This window comes from Cibotium barometz, chromosome 27 (genome assembly GCF_041138505.1).
Source record: "Cibotium barometz isolate CiBa-2024 chromosome 27, ASM4113850v1, whole genome shotgun sequence".
NCBI lineage: Eukaryota > Viridiplantae > Streptophyta > Polypodiopsida > Cyatheales > Cibotiaceae > Cibotium > Cibotium barometz.
The window spans coordinates 15,861,191-15,877,048 of NC_141072.1; the positions used below are offsets into that span (position 1 = coordinate 15,861,191).

Here is a 15,858-nt window from a genome sequence, read left to right on the forward strand (position 1 = left end):
TGCATAAGGATAAAGATGTAGCCAAAGAAGATGTTTGAAATGATAATAACAACAAACCCTCAAATGGCCAACTGAAGAATTGTATCGTTAGGTGTTACAAATGTCACAAGGAGGGGCACATTGCACCAGAATGTCCAAAGAGAAAAAAGAACGTTGCACGTGTGGCTCGTGTCAACATGGTTGAAGAGGATGACAATGATTCATTCAAGCAAGAGGGTAATTTTGATCCTAACTACTTGGATGAAGGTAAGATTCCTATTCATGCTTTCTTAAGAATTCGAGGAAAAATAAAAGGGAAAAAATTTTCTATTTTACATATGATGATGGTAGTTCTCATGATTTCATTTTTTAAAAGGAATTGAAAGCACTTAACCTAGATGCATCGCACTCTAGCTATAAAGTGAAAGCTGTATTTCAAGGAACTAAGTACAATTACACTAAAGAGGTTAAGGATCTAGAGAGTTGGAAATGTACTCATTGAAAACAAGGATATCATTTATAGTTGTTCCTTTGCAAGGTGTTGATGTCATTTCAAGAATGCCATGGAGACATGAACATAACCCTCAGATTGATTATGACACCCATGCAATATAGTCAATGAAAGATGATAGAGAAATTTGTCTTCAGTGTCAGACTAAGGGTGATTTAGGTCCTCTTTTAACTCATACTCAAGCTAAAAGATCTATAAGAAAGAAGGAGAAGATATTTTTTATTCTTGCCAACTAGCTTAGTGCTCAAGCTGACTCTAAACCAAAAGTGTCTCATGATCCTTCTGTTTCTAAGTTCTCTAACTGCTTTATAGATGACCTACCTCTAGGTTTACCTAAACCTTGTCCAGAAGAACATAATATTAAGATAACCAATGGAAGATCTCCGCCATGTAAAGATCTTTATCAAGTTAACATACTTGAGTAGAAAGAGATTCAGAAACAAGTAAAAGAGTTGTTAGAGAAAGGATTGATTAAACCCAATAATTCTCCATTTGGTGCTCCATTTCTTCTCGTTAAAAAGAAGAATGGGACTTATCGAATGTGTATCAATTATCATGCTTTAAACAAGATTACTCAAGAACCGATATCTAATACCACGAGTGGATGACTTGCTAAACAAGCTCACGAATACGACTTTTGTGTTCACACAAACTTATGTAAGAAAATACGACTTTTTTGTTCACGAGAACTTTTGTATTCATTCGAACATATGTAAGCAAATATGACTTTTGTGTTCACATGAACTTAATGGCAAGAGAGATGTAAGAAAATACAACTTTTGCGTTCACATGAACTTAATACAAGAGAGATGGAGAACAATACTTAATTACAGTTGCCGAATTATCAAAATTAATGGCACCTTTCTCTTGGGATTGAATGCATTGGTACAATTTCTCATTATTGTTGATTTGGTATAAAGCTCCTACAGTTAATGTAAACTTTCATGATTTAACACAAAAGACCTTCTTTGACTTAGATGCATACTTGATGAAAATTCTCTTAAGCTTAATAATCAAATGTAATCATTCCACTTTGGGTTAATGACCACCGCTTTTCAAATAAATTAGCAGCAAGGAGTTCATTATGCACTGGGGGTGGCTCCCTTAGGGCTCCTATATTAATAAAGGCATACCTTACGATTCTCTCTCTCTCTCTCTCTCTCTCTCTCTCTCTCCATTGATGTAGAAAATTTCTCTATTTTGTAAGATCCCCTTTATGAGGAGTAGCCTTGGTGTCTTGCACATGCTTGGACGCCTGACAATGCCCATTTGAGATAGTAGGGTTGGGAATAGGTGGGGCTGGATGCTTAAGAGATGGTTATGTAGACTTGGCTCTATGCCAAGTAGGATGCATGAGAGTGTGGGCTGATAGACTATACTCAAGTGTTGAAGGAGATCTTCTCTGAGATACTTTATCTAAATAGATGCCCAAGCAACCTCGGATGGGCCTGGAAGTTGCGCCTAGACCTATGGTTTTTTGTTTAGTTTAATATTGTTCTAGTTAGATGATGTGGTTGGTGGCTTGGTCCATCTAGACGAGTTGTAGCATGGAGGACTTGGGTCGACATACAATATGACCAACCCTAGGTGCTGTATATAGATGGGTTTGGTAGCCTCCTTTGTCGTATTGGAGATCATTAGTTGACACCCATCTTCAATGCGTTGCACACTCTTGCTAGTGCATGGCATCCTCATTAGTTAATAATGTTCACTGCCCTATGCACTCTTGCTAGTGTACGGCATCCTCACAGTCTACCTAGATTGCCATCAAAATTCCTCTTGTTCCTTGAAGCTTTTTGAGTTAATTAACTCTAATTAAGCTCCTCCTTCTTTTGAAGGATCAAGTCTCTCCAAGAGAGGCATGCTAGAGTAAGATTATTAGTTGAGATCAATCTTCAATGCATTGCACACTCTTGCGAGTGCATTGCATCCTCATTAGTTGAGAATCTTCACTGCGCTGCACTCTTGCTAGTGTATGGCATATGTACCTAGATTGCCATCAAAACTCCTCTTGTTCCTTTAAGTTTTTTGAGTTGATTAACTCTAATTGAGCTCCTCCTCCTTTTGAATGATCGAGTCTCTCCAAGAGAGGCATGTTAGAGTAAGCATCAACCGCTATGCATCAATTGCTATTCAATGTGCTCCTCTTCGTAGGTATATTTTACCTCTAGGCACATTGCCAACACAATCAATTTTGGTAATTGAGGGGAAACAAGTGTAAGAACTGCATTGCCCTCTCATGTAAAGGTCCACTTGAAGAGCCTTGTTTTGGGTGGGCGACTCAAGGTAAGGTTAACCTTTGTCGAAGTCCTCCTTATGTTCACAAAGGGGGGGACAGACATCGTATATAAGGTTGATAATGCTACCATGAATCAACATAGCTCAATTGGAATAGTAAATCAATATTCACTAGGATACCCGAGTATAAATCCGGCCAACTCAAAAGCAACTTAAAGACTTTTTTTTTCGGAATTTTCCGAAGATGTTTGCACAGGAGCACCTAGTAAAGTATAACCATGATAATTTTGCAAATTTACTTAGAGATATATTTATATATATATATGGTTATGGGACAAAACAAGTCTTAAAACCCTACAAAGGCATACTTTCACGAAAGGTCCTGGTGTAAGCAATGGGAAGCACAGCTGGGGACGTCCGTGCCCTCTTCTCCTCGCTGCGATCTGCCTACGCCACCACCCCCACGAAGCTCAAGGTTAATCTTACGTTCTTTAGCTAAACGATCTATTAATCTTAAGAAAAATTGGGCCTAATCCAAGCCTAAACAGTCTTGTAACCTTGAAAGATGTAGTCTTAACAACCTCGTTAACCCAATTTATGCGCTGTAGATCATCGATTTGTACGTGATCTACGCCCTTACCACAGCGTTTGTGCAGGTGACATTGGTTGTTTAATTCTTCTAAAAAAATTTCCTAACTGTGTAATCTGTTGTGGATCTATTTTTCTCAAATCTTGAGGGAATTCTTGTGGAAATTGAATGGATCTTATTTTTTTTCTCCCTATCAAATTTTTGAAAAATATATTCCCCCTTCCCAACCCCTCAAATTTTTTGTGTTCATTTTTTCAGAGAAAAGTTTTGAGTGTATTATGTACCATTTATGGCATTTACGCTCTACAAATTTGATGCTATATTGTTGTGGGTTAGTTATTTACACGGAAGCATTGAACCTGTCTATTTTCCAGTAACCTTCTATCCAAATTTTAAAATGTGCATTGGCTATGAGTGCTGTTTGTTTATTTCACAGTTTTCTTGATCACTTTAAATGCATAAACATATATTTATATATATGTGTGTGTGTGTGTGTGTGTGTGTGTATATATATGTGTATGTATATATATATAGGATAACACCTTATATATATATATATATGTGTGTGTGTGTGTGTGTGTGTGTGTGTGTGTGTGTGTATAACATAAATATGCTTATGAATATAAACTTAAATAGAAATATAACTCATCAGGTGCTAGTGATTTTTTTTCACATGGGTATTTTTAGATGTTTGTTTTTTGGTTTTTTTGTCTTTTTGAAAGCTTATGAGTGTTTTTTTGGGGGATAGGTTGTTTACATGGCTTTGGTTGGGTCATTCCCTTTCAATGCATTCCTTTCAGGAGTCCTCTCTTCTGTTGGGACGGCAGTTCTAGCAGGTGCAGTAATTTTTTTTCTACATATTGGGCGACAATATCTTTCCATCATAGCTGGTTATTTTAAAAAAAGGAAAAGAAATTGCATTGCCTTTTTTTTTTTGGGTACTTGACATTTTCACCATTTCTTTTTGATCTAAAGAAGCTGTCTTGCTTGTTATCAGTCTGTCTGCGGATGCAAGTGAATCCGAAGAATAAAGAGTTCAAGGTGTGTACACTATCTTTCTTCATTTTTGAAAAAAGGTTTATTTTGCTTTTTTGGAGTGGTTGTGTTGTGTGTTGACACAATGAAATAATACTAGTACAATAAACTGTGCAGTTACACAAATTTAATATTTTTGTATGTCAATATATTAGTTTAAATAATAAAATATTCTTATATAATTCATAATAAGTTTTTTAATGTATTTACATATCAAATATTTTATACGAATGTATACTTTTTGACTCGTTTATATTTTAATGTACATAATATATGTAATTATACTATTTACTAAACCATGCTGGGCTCAATGAAGTAAATTCTTGCTCGGTGCAAGCTGTTATATTGACTTCGGTGCACACAAAGCCTGTTGATTTGTGCACTTTCATTACCCCCTCTAGCTTCATAAGTCCTTGTAGGACAATGCTCCTTTTCCAAGGGACAGGGATCACGTGTATTGGGGACTACATCCATAACTGAAGCACGCAATGCTGCCATTATCATCACTCAAAGTCTGTTCAGCTGAGTCTGGCACTCAGATGACTAACACGATGCAAAGTTAGGCATGGTGTTGGTCTATGCTTGGGGGTGCGGTGCTATGTCTAGGTTGTGCGTGGTTTGGTTAAAGAAGGTCTCCTGATCTGATTACTGTTAGAAATTTGTAGTCTAACGGGAAACAAGTGATCATAAGGGGGGGAGATGCTTCTCCTCGGGCGCGGGGGGGGGGGGGGGGGGTGGGGCAACCACACAGGTGGTCTGTAGTGCCAAATGGGGTTACCGCCTCTATCTGGGAGGAAAGGGCCAGGCCTCCAAAGTCTCAAGAAGGTTTCCTGCAGCCCGCTGCTTCTGCATGCGGTCAGAACCTCCTTGCTGCTTCCCCCACTGATCGCGGAGGGTGTGAATGATGTCGAGCCATATACTCCTGATGGTCTCAGCCGGCGCAGTGTGGGTACCCTCGATGGCCTCGTTCGCTCCATTTAGCATGCCAGATGTGCCAGTCTGCTATGCTACTAGCGCTGGCATGAGCCTGAACGCCAAACACATGCAGGTGGGGCTGTGACTGGTACTACTGTAATACGATGGTGGGAGACCTGAAGGGCATGGCCTCCCCCATCCTCCTTGTAAGTCTTGACCACTCTAGTCTCGGTGGCCCAAGCGACAATACCCCAAGTGATAATCCGGGTCGATGTCCTGTCCATAGCAAAGATGCGGAGAATCCGTTGCCAAATCTGCTAAGCCTTCGGGTAATCCCAAAGGCAACGTCGCTGAGACTCTTGGGGGTGGCCGTACCTGTCAAATTCCCATAGGATCTCCTCGCAAACGCTCCTAGTACAAGACTCGAAACCTGCAAACAAACGAACAAATGTGAAGGGGGTGCAGGCCTGACTCACCTCCCAACCTCGACAGCCGTGGGCAAGCCCACAAGTCTTGGCTGTCCCCACCGAGCCAGGAGCTGAGCTAACTAGTTGGACGTACCAACCAATCTTTACCTCGTGACGTCCCATACCGCCACGAAGCTACCCTCACGGGCCTAGAGACTACTGCCGGCCTTGGCTGCATGAAGCAAGTGCACGTCTGCACTAGATCCAGGCTCCTGACCATAGAGCTCTTACAAAGACTCGCGAGACTCTATATGACTAATGACTAACCTTGGCTACCCTTTTATAGGCTCTTGGTCGGTCATTGGGCGTCCACACTTGGGCGCTCGCCCGTCCATACTTGGGTGCCCGCCCAACCATAATTGGGTGCCTGCCCGTTAGTCTATCCCTAACTCAGCTCGCCAATCAGCCTGCCTAGCTCCAAGCTTCCCCAAACCTCAAAGCTAGTCTTGTGTGCGTGTAGCACACGGTAGATACACATTGTGCACATGACATAAGAGTGTTAAAAAAAAAAAAACGAAGTAAAAGAAAAACAATCTGTCGATTGTGTGCTTTCCGGGTTTTCTCGTAGCAACGATAGCATCAACGGAAGTTGTTGCTTGCGTGCCCGCCTGTGTATACCTGCGTACACTTGTCTGTGTGCCTGTCTGCGTGTACGAGCCTACGCGTGTGTACCTGGCTGCAACCGCCTGCTTGGCGTACCTGGCCGCCTGCACATCATCATGGGGTCGCCTACTTGTGCATACAGGTAATCACCTGTGCCTGGCTGCGCAAAACAGCCCACGTGCCTATGTGCAAGTACTGGTCCGCCTGCCTGCTTGTACATAAAGGCTGTGCTATCACCATCCAGGCGTCACTCTCTCTCTCTCTCTCTCTCTCTCTCTCTCTCTCTCGTTCTCTATCTTACAAACAACAGCCGGCTGGCTTTTTGTTTTCTCTCTCTCTCTCAACTGTTCATACAATTGCAAAAAACGCATCTAGTCTTCTTCTTTGCAAAGCAAACCAACCCATACAAGACCAACCCTTCTTCACGGGTTCCCACGATGAAAAAGCAACATACTGAATATGAAAAAACAGCAGTATGCACAGAAAAAACAGCAAGCTTTTCTCGAACTCATACCTTTTCTTTGACCTCTTTTTCTCTACCTACTGACTTGCTTGTTCACGAGGCTTGCTCTGATACCAGTGTCAAATTCCCATAGGATCTCCTCGTAAACGCTTCTGGTACAAGACTCGAAACCTGCAAACAAACGAACAAACGTGAAAGGGGTGCAGGCCTGACTCACCTCCCAACCTCGACAGCCGTGGGCAAGCCCACAAGTCTTGGCTGTCCCCACCGAGCCACGAGCTGAGCTAACTAGTTGGACGTACCGACCAATCTCTACCTCGTGACGTCCCATACCGCCACGAAGCTACCCTCGCGGGCCTCGAGACTGCTGCCGGCCTCGACTGCATGAAGCAGGTGCACGTCTGCACTTGATCCAGGCGGCTCCTGACCATAGAGCTCTCACAAAGACTCGTGAGACTCTATATGATTAATTACTAACCTTGGCCACCCTTTTATAGGCCCTTGGCCGGTCATCGGGCGTCCACACTTGGGCGCTCGCCCGTCCATACTTGGGTGCCCGCCCGTTAGTCTATCCCTAACTTAGCTCGCCAATCAGTCTGCCTAGCTCCAAGCTTCCCCAAACCTCAAAGCTAGTCTTGTGTGCGTGTAGCACACGGTAGATACACACTGTGCACATGACAGTATCTCGGGCAAGCTGCTGGCCGCCCTTTGACTGCTAGCCAAGTACCCACTGCCAAACTCCCGTGTGCCGTCAAGTAGAGGAAGAGAGTGATCTTCCTCGGCCAAAAGCTGTCCCAAAGCCTCTTCCAGAAATCTGAAAGGAAGCGCTGTGATAGGCTTTGAGACTGCCAGTGTGCTGCTGTTGCCAGTGTGCCATCTATCTTTGACATCTGGATCCTGCGGCCGAGCCTCGCTGTATATGCAAAGGAAGGGGCATCCAAGTGTTGAAACGTTTTATGTGCACATTGAAACCATATCGTTTTATGTGGGGAAAAAGGTTGTGATTTTGTGTGCTTTTTATCTTTTATAATTCTCTCTCTTTCCTTCTTTCATCATATTTGTTCTTCTCTATTCTCTTTTGTATGTCTTCTTTGTTTACGGATGATAAATTTGCTAATATCATCTTATAACTATTGGCTAGTACCTTCACATTTTATGTATATGATCATTTTGGTCCAATGTTTCACTGTCCACCTACTTGGTGTTGAAACGTTTTGTTCCAAAACAAATCGTTTCAGCATCGTTTCGTTTCAATAGTGAAACGTTTTGCGGTGACCTTGGTGCCTATTGGGACATATGTCTTGCTTTAGGGTAGTGATGCACAACAGTAGTTTAGTTATGGCATGCTTCCTTTCTCAGGGATGATATCGAGTTTATCCCTAGCACTGGTAATTTGCTGTATTTATTACTGAATAGAATATAAGCCAACATATATATAAAGAATCTTGCTAAGTTTGCTAAAAATTAAACTGCTTATTAAGTTCAGTGTGAACAGAGCAAGAAAATCTTTTGTAGTCATTACCCTACCCTCTAGGAAGCCCTAGAAAAATAAAAATAATATCAGTTTTTTAGAATAGTTAAAGCCAGTAAAAATTAGAGGGAGGACTTCCTCCATGGATTGCCCCTTTTTGAGGGAGACAAATGCATGAATGGAAGGGGGAAGAGCCACACTGGGGGGTTTGTGATACCATTCTCGCCATCCTCGTTACTGGCCAGAAAAGCTTCTGTGCCAACACGTGTTATCCATTGAATCATTTGGAAAGGGGGAAAGATTGGACCTTTTGTCCCTCCAAGGGTTCCCTCAGAATCGCGCACCTCACCTATACGGTTCCCCTCATAATCGTGCACCTCACCTATACGTGGAAGAAGAGAAAAATACTACCCCCATACATAGTCACATGAGACGGGAAACGGAACAAGAACGACAAGGAAACGGAACAAGAACGACAAGGCTATCGGAAACGAAAATGACTTAATCTTGGAAATGGAAACGGATAAGGAATGGCTTCTTGGAAACAACATAGTTATATTTTGTATGCAACCTTAAGAGTTTCATCAAGAAATGGCACAAAGGAAACAAGAAACGGGTGACATTGGAAACAGAGTTTCCGATCCGATAGGCCCCGAAACGGAGTTTCCTTGTGACTATGCCCCCATACCCTATGCCTAAATTGTGCATGTTTTTGATGCAGAAGCAAGATACATAGAAGCAAAATTGAGGTCGGATGTAGTCGGAGGGCTGACTGAAGCAGAGAAGGGGAGAGGGGAAAAAGGTCTCTCTCTGTAAAACATTTACATTTAGCCAATAGGCTGCATATGAAGATGGCTATCTTTTCCAAGCTAGGGACAGAGCCTGGGCCTGTATTGAGACTCAGAGAAGGATTGAATTGCTTTTCATATCAGGAGGAAGGCATTTTATCTCACATGGGGCAGTTGCTTGGCTCATGGAGGATGACGAGAAGACATTGACTAACCGTGTCCCCTCAACTAATCATGCCATACTAGTAGTCTGAGGTGTAATGCAGGTCATCCCTTTGGACTTGTTTCAAAGTCATGGATGCTGATTAGGAGGATTTTTGAGCTTGACTGCAGGGCAGTTTATATGAGAGGCTGTTGAGGGCACCCATATCTTCCATACTCAAATTCTACCTTCTATTTGTTCAGGGCTTACTCAAACCCTTACATCCTTAGCGAGCAGGATTCAAGGACCCTTCTAAGACAGATCAGTGACAGAGAGCCTTCATGTGTGTTCTTGGGTATAGCCTCTTCATGTCAGACTCAACAGTATTCCCCACTAGTTCAGCCTGCAGTATTTTCCATTTCAGTATCTTTATGTATTAAGGACCCTGGTTGTATGTTAATTTGTACTGCTGACTTGGTTCTTCAGCAGTATTTTCCATTTCAGTATCTTTTATGTATGGACCCTGGGTATATGTTAATTTGTATTTATTTGGGTGTTAGTACTATAAAAAAGAGAGAAAAAGCTTGAGGTTTGACCTCACAAGGTCATCAAAAGGCTAGGCTAAGAAAACTAACCAAATTAAGGAAATATGCTGTGAGCATATATAATGCATATACAAAATTGACTTGGAATTGTTCAGGAATTATATAGCTATTGCTCATCATTTTTTTGGGCAAATTCTAACATGGCTTGTTCTTTCAGGAGCTACCCTTGGAGCGGGCTTTTGCGGATTTTGTACTGGCCAATCTAGTCCTGCATCTAGTGATCATGAACTTCCTAGGATAACCACAGTCTGCATTGCGGGATAGCTGAAACGTCAACCTTCGCAGTCAACTTGAAACTCTCTTGGTGTACCTTTAAGCAAGCGGCCTTAAGCAGACATGCACTTTTCAAGAGGCACTAGCTTTAGATGCTTTTCAAGGATGAAACTTTTGATAATGGAATAGAAACAATGTATGCTGCTTGTATTGGTCTAGTTTCTAATGAATTTGGCTGCAAGAGTGCATGGTTGCAAAGATTTGAAAATTCTCTACAAAATTGACCATATTGAGGTTGGATGTTGCCATGAACATACCTGGCTGTTTATTATCAAGCTTGGGTGAGGTTGGGCTGAGTGAGGAGATTGTGTACCAATAGAGGTTGTCCTTGTCAAGCTTTCACCTCTGTTAAAAATTGTGAAAGTGCTTGGTGCTTAAAAAAAATGAAGTTTTGAATATACATATATGTATATGTGTGTGTGTGTGTGCGCACACGTGTGCGCTCTTAGAATGTGAAGTTAAACAATGCAAGGCCTTTTATTACTTGTATGGCAACTTTCTAAGACGTTTGCTTGTGATTTAATTTATCTTATTTATAGGATTAATGAGCACTTGTTTGTAATACATATTTTTGGCATTCGAGGTTGGAGTTTACTTGGGAGTCAAGATGAGAAATTAGTAACGTTTTTAAGGACCTCTTGTTGCGAAGGTCACTTTAAAAAAAGGAAACATGTTTGTATGCATCAGAGGCCTAAAAAGAGCCGTCATAATGACAGGCCAAAACTAGGTTAGTTAATCGTGCATATGACATACTTAATCATGTATAGCTTGCAGTCTGGAGTTTTTTGAACAAGCTTTGCCCATGAGCACCCAATGGTTTGACGCCCAAAAACCAAGTTGTCTTTTGACTCTTGGGAGGTACATAATGCATGGTTCTATATGTGGAATATGTACTTTGCAATTGGTGATTATCATTGTCATGTTTCTTGCATTTGTATAGGCTGATACACATTAATTTTTTTTTCTTAACCATATTTGTTAGTTCGTTATCAACGATTTGAGATGGCTACACCTTTATATCATTTTCTCTCAACTTCACCTTTTTTAAAGGTCGTAGTAGGCCTCCATGGGGATCGATTCAAAGAGAGAGAGAGAGAGAGAGAGAGAGAGAGAGAGAGAGAGTAAATGGGGATCGATCCATAAAGGAGAGACAAAATTGTGCCAAATCGAGTCTTCTATGGCATGCATGTGAAAATGAACCTTGCAATGCTCTCTTTGCTCCTACTGCCATGTGGTACATCACCTATCGATGGACTTTCTCCTGGTCTTCCATTAGCTATGTCGCATGGGCCTCGACTACATTGTTGGATCAGTGGCTATGGAGGCTTCTGTACTACAACGAGAGAGAGAGAGAGAGAGAGAGAGAGAGAGAGTATACATGACTAAGATTGGACACAAAGTACAAGTTTTCTTAATTGATTTGTGAGTACATTGGTGTCCCTTTTATGGGCTGAAAGTACAACCTCTTCTTTGAACTTATTAAATGGGGTGTGACATCATTGCTTACCTCAAGGGAAGATTCCTGAGCTAAGAGATTGTTCCCACGCTTAACTCCGATTTCCCAGCAAACCCCCCTTCGGAGTGAAGGACTAGTGAGACCCTTACGCAAAAAAAAGTTTCATTACCTACTCTGCTTTCCAGTCCCCCCTCGATTGATTCACCACTCAACACCTCTTGTGTTGTGGTAATAGAATCTTTAGTAAACCTAGGCAGAGTATAACAACTAATCTTTGTTAAACCCCTTACTCCTGGCTAGAATTTATGAAATCTCAGAGTTTGGAACATACAAAATAAAGGATAAATACACATTTTTGGGGACGACTTGGGCAGAGGACCCTTATTGACTTAAACACACACAACTAAAACATAAAAATGTGGAAATTGCAAGGACTTCCTATGCATGACGTTTTTCGACGGTGACGCCAAGTAGTGGATGCTTGGCTTGTCATTTTAGGCCCGAGGGCTAGGGCAGAGCACCCAAGGGACTCTCAATGTATCGGTGGAGGCTTCAATTTGATAAAAGAGGCATAAGATTAAAGAAGCCCTAAAATCGGTTAATTGTAGTGGCTTCAATTGAGTGCCAATGCCTTAATTTCTTAGAAAGCCCCAAATGTGAGAGTATGCAGGTACCCTTAATTAGCCAATTTTGGCTTCAATTTTGAAAACCCCCAAATTAGGTATTTGCACGGCCTTTAATCAGGGGTTAATGGTACAATTTTTCCAAATGTTATGACAGTTGTAGCATCTAATTAGACAATTTTGGAGAAAAATTGGGAAAGCCCCAAAATGCTACAAATCCTAATTTCTTATAGGTATAGTCCACAGGCTGATGATGTTGATGTTTGTGTCTTGATGTGGAGGATTACGTTTGGTTAGACAGAAGATGGCCACATAGTTGAGATGCTACACTTCTCACACGAAGGCATGATCGACAGTCTGGCCGTAGGGTCTGTCAATCTTGACGGAGCTCTTTGCGCCCCCCCCCCCCCCCCCCGCGGTTTTCCCAATTGTCGTTCGATAGTCTCGCTTGCAGCTAGATTGCTTGGTCTGACAGGAGACAGAGGGCACTCAGTTACAGGTGAGAACTCCCAGCGGGCTTGTACAACAAGATATGAAGCATCACGTAGCTATTCAGCAAAGACTCAATATTTTGCAAATGGAGTCTTCATCCATGTAGGATGCCAAAAGAGAGAGAGAGAGAGAGAGAGAGAGAGAGAATATACACGACTAAGATTGGACACAAAGTACAAGTTTGCTTAATTGATTTGTGAGTACATTGACGCCCGTTTTATGGGCTGAAAGTACCTCCTCTTCTTTGACCTTATTGAATGAGGTGTGACATCACTGCTTACCTCAACGGAAGATTCCTAGGCTAAGAGACCGTTCCCACGCTTAACTTCGATTTCCCAACATACTTGTGGCCCATGATCCCTTGGTAATCAATGGATTTTTGAAAGACTCCTCTCCACGATCTTTCTTTGAGGAAAAATTTATGGCTGGTCTCTTCCGAGTTTTGGACATTCTTTAGCATGTAGTTTCCAAACATCTTCCCCAGAGAACCCTTCATTTGGATCTCCATTTCGGCCATCACTTGGGTGTCCACGCTAATATCCCTTTAGGTTGCTTGAGCTTTGGCCTAGGATAATCAGGGGCTCTTTGATCCACTTAGGCAGCTATCTACCACTTTGTAGATACGATGAATTTCAAAATAGAGGTTGGGGCGGTGTGTGTGTGCGCACGCGTGTGGAAGCTTATCCTTGACATTGAATCAACCATCCCTCTAGATTGATGGATTTTATTCATATTTCATAGACAACATATTAGGGAGTTCCAAATTGGTAAGGTATGTATGGGTGGTATCATGGTGGTATGGGACGCTAGTGATCCCTCACATATATTATCTTATCGGATAATTTGGGCTCAAGATTGTTGCTTTGCTAACATCACTTGGCATGTTGACCTCAACATTCAAGTGACAATCTCATTTTCTGAATTCACTTGAAGTTGTAGTGTAGGCATTCTCTAGATAAACTTCTTTTATCTATAGCTTGCATGTTTTGATGAGTGTAATCTCGTGGGAATTTTCACTTGTTGAAATCTTTTTCATTAGAGTTCAACGAGTTTATCTTGTTGTATTTGGATTAAGGAATTTTGGATTCTTCCTTTGTTGGTATTAGTTCCATCCTTTAGGTGATTTATATAGTCCACCTGATGGTTTACGGATGTACATATGTGACTCATCGAGACATTGATGACTCCCTATGTTGATATGGGTAACTTGGGACGCCGATAATTCCTTGGTACATCGGTCCGCCGATGGATACCTGGTTCCTGCCGTTATAATGCCATGTCTTCCTATTTTATTCCGAATGGTTTACAATGAGGAAACTACTTTGAGTACGGTTTCCTCTGATCATCCGTAGTCTGATGGGCAAACAGAGCATGTGAATCAGAATGTAGAGGATATGCTTCGTGCATATGCCTCTGAAAAATCATCAAATTGGAAAAAGTATCTTCCAATGATGGAATTTTCCTATAACAGTTCTAAACATACGGCTACTGGTTTTAGTCCGTTCATGCTTATGTATGGGTATCAACCCCAGGAGGGCACCTATTGATGTCAGTCTTAAAGGACATCGAGCTTGATGCATCGAGGGATTTCTTGTGTGATATGCAGGAAATGTTGACTGAAGCTCGGAATTGTATCAGGAGTGCTCAGAATAGGGCACAGTTCTATGCTGATAGAGGACGCTCAACTTGGTCTTTTGAACCAGGAGCGTTGGTGTATTTAAAAGTTCCTAAAGACTCTTAGACTTTGTCAACAGGAATGTGCTCACAATTATCTCCTAGATATTGTGGTATATTTTTGAGTTATACATCGAATCGGCACGGTTGCGTATGAACTAAAACTGCCTCCACATGTTAGAGTTCATCTAGTCTTTCATCTTAGTAGATTGAAAGGGAAACTGGGAAGGGAGGATAACACAGTTACTCCTCAAGAACTTGTTGAAGTCAAGGATTTATCCTATGTTCCACATGAACCTGAAAAGGTACTTGAATTCAGGGAAAGGAAACTTCGTAGTTGACTAATCCCTGAGGTTAAAATTAGGTGGAAAGATAGAGAAATAGAAGATTCGACTTGGGACTCGGTTGAGAATGTTCATTGCAGATTTCTTTCTTTTCATTGGAAGAGTGCAATGTTTTGAGAGAGGGGAAGTATGTTATGTGCACATTATATGTGCATATACTAGGAGGCTAACCCACATTAGGCTTGTGAGCATGGGAGCATGGGAACAAGCTCTAGTGGAGCATGGGTTGGGACTAACCTCCTTAAGGGTTGAGGTTAGGGTCAAGCATCCAAGGGTCACACATGGAAAATGGAGTGTCAAGAGTTACTTAAGGGCCCTCCTATATAATAGGGGCATGGGGCACACTCAAGGGATGTGATCTTGAGGCTAGGTTATGATATGATGTTCTCTTATGTAGAGGATTATATCTACTCACCTACCATTTCACACTACAGCTACATGTTGCTGGATTGGAGTCATACCTTTTGATGGTATGGGATATCAAGGTAAAGGTATGATGTACGTCATTGTAATTCATGCGTGCATCCTTTGGGTTTGGGGATGGTTGGGTGGATGAGTTTATGCCTGATTTATGCATGTTTATGCATAACAATTATCTAGAGAGATCTTAGGATTTTAACAACAGTGGCAGTGATATTTTATGTGCACATTAGTGTGCAACATTTTGATATACATTAGTTCTATTTCATGAGTGAACCTCCTCAGAGTGTTTACATTTTTGTATTGAGGCTTATGCAAGTCCAGTGTCGAGATCCATATTTTTGGCTACATGTATTTTTGGCTCTTGCTTTTTTTACAAGGAAATATATTTAAATACACCATGAAGAGGACGTGAGCCACTCTCATGGTGGGGGAGATTTAACCCATTCTTCTGTCGTGTGCATAAGCTTTCTTCTATTTTGAGCTTGAGTATTTCTTTCAAGTTGATTTTTATAGAGGGCTAACTGTGAGCTTCCAACATTGGTATCAGAGCCAGAGCTAGTGATCACAGAGAATTATACTGTCGTACTTTTGTTCTCAGAAAAAAAAGTTGTGTATTGGGAACTCAGATAGCCTAGGACTGTTGTCCTTTGCGTGAAGGTGAGGAACGCCGGCACAAAACCCCAGAGTGACACCAGTTGTCAGAGCACCACCTGCCTACCATCTATAGTGCACACCGCTACAGAGTGGACAGCACAAGTGAACATACC

General features: G+C 41.7%; 1 protein-coding gene across 2 annotated transcripts; it reads left to right on the top strand.

Annotated features, from left to right (window-relative positions):
• The first annotated feature begins 3,046 nt into the window (after nucleotides 1-3,046).
• Nucleotides 3,047-10,287, top strand: LOC147623090 (dolichyl-diphosphooligosaccharide--protein glycosyltransferase subunit DAD1-like). 2 transcript variants are annotated; one of them, XM_086821147.1, is made up of 5 exons: nucleotides 3,047-3,203; nucleotides 3,337-3,384; nucleotides 4,066-4,153; nucleotides 4,315-4,358; nucleotides 9,964-10,287. In XM_086821147.1, the coding sequence occupies exons 1-5, from the start codon at nucleotides 3,123-3,125 to the stop codon at nucleotides 10,045-10,047; spliced, it is 345 nt and encodes a 114-aa protein (XP_086677273.1). In that variant the 5' UTR covers nucleotides 3,047-3,122; the 3' UTR covers nucleotides 10,048-10,287. The 2 variants fall into 2 exon arrangements, with proteins under 2 accessions (XP_086677273.1, XP_086677274.1); XM_086821148.1 differs by lacking the exon at nucleotides 3,337-3,384 and having other exon boundaries at nucleotides 3,052-3,203.
• The last annotated feature ends 5,571 nt before the right edge of the window (nucleotides 10,288-15,858 follow it).

Coding starts and splice junctions, on each gene's coding strand:
- LOC147623090 (XM_086821147.1), top strand. CDS start 3,123: ATGGGAAGCACAGCTGGGGACGTCCGTGCCCTCTTCTCCTCGCTGCGA. Junction 3,204..3,336: donor CCACCCCCACGAAGCTCAAG/GTTAATCTTACG, acceptor TATGCGCTGTAG/ATCATCGATTTGTACGTGAT. Junction 4,154..4,314: donor TGGGACGGCAGTTCTAGCAG/GTGCAGTAATTT, acceptor GCTTGTTATCAG/TCTGTCTGCGGATGCAAGTG.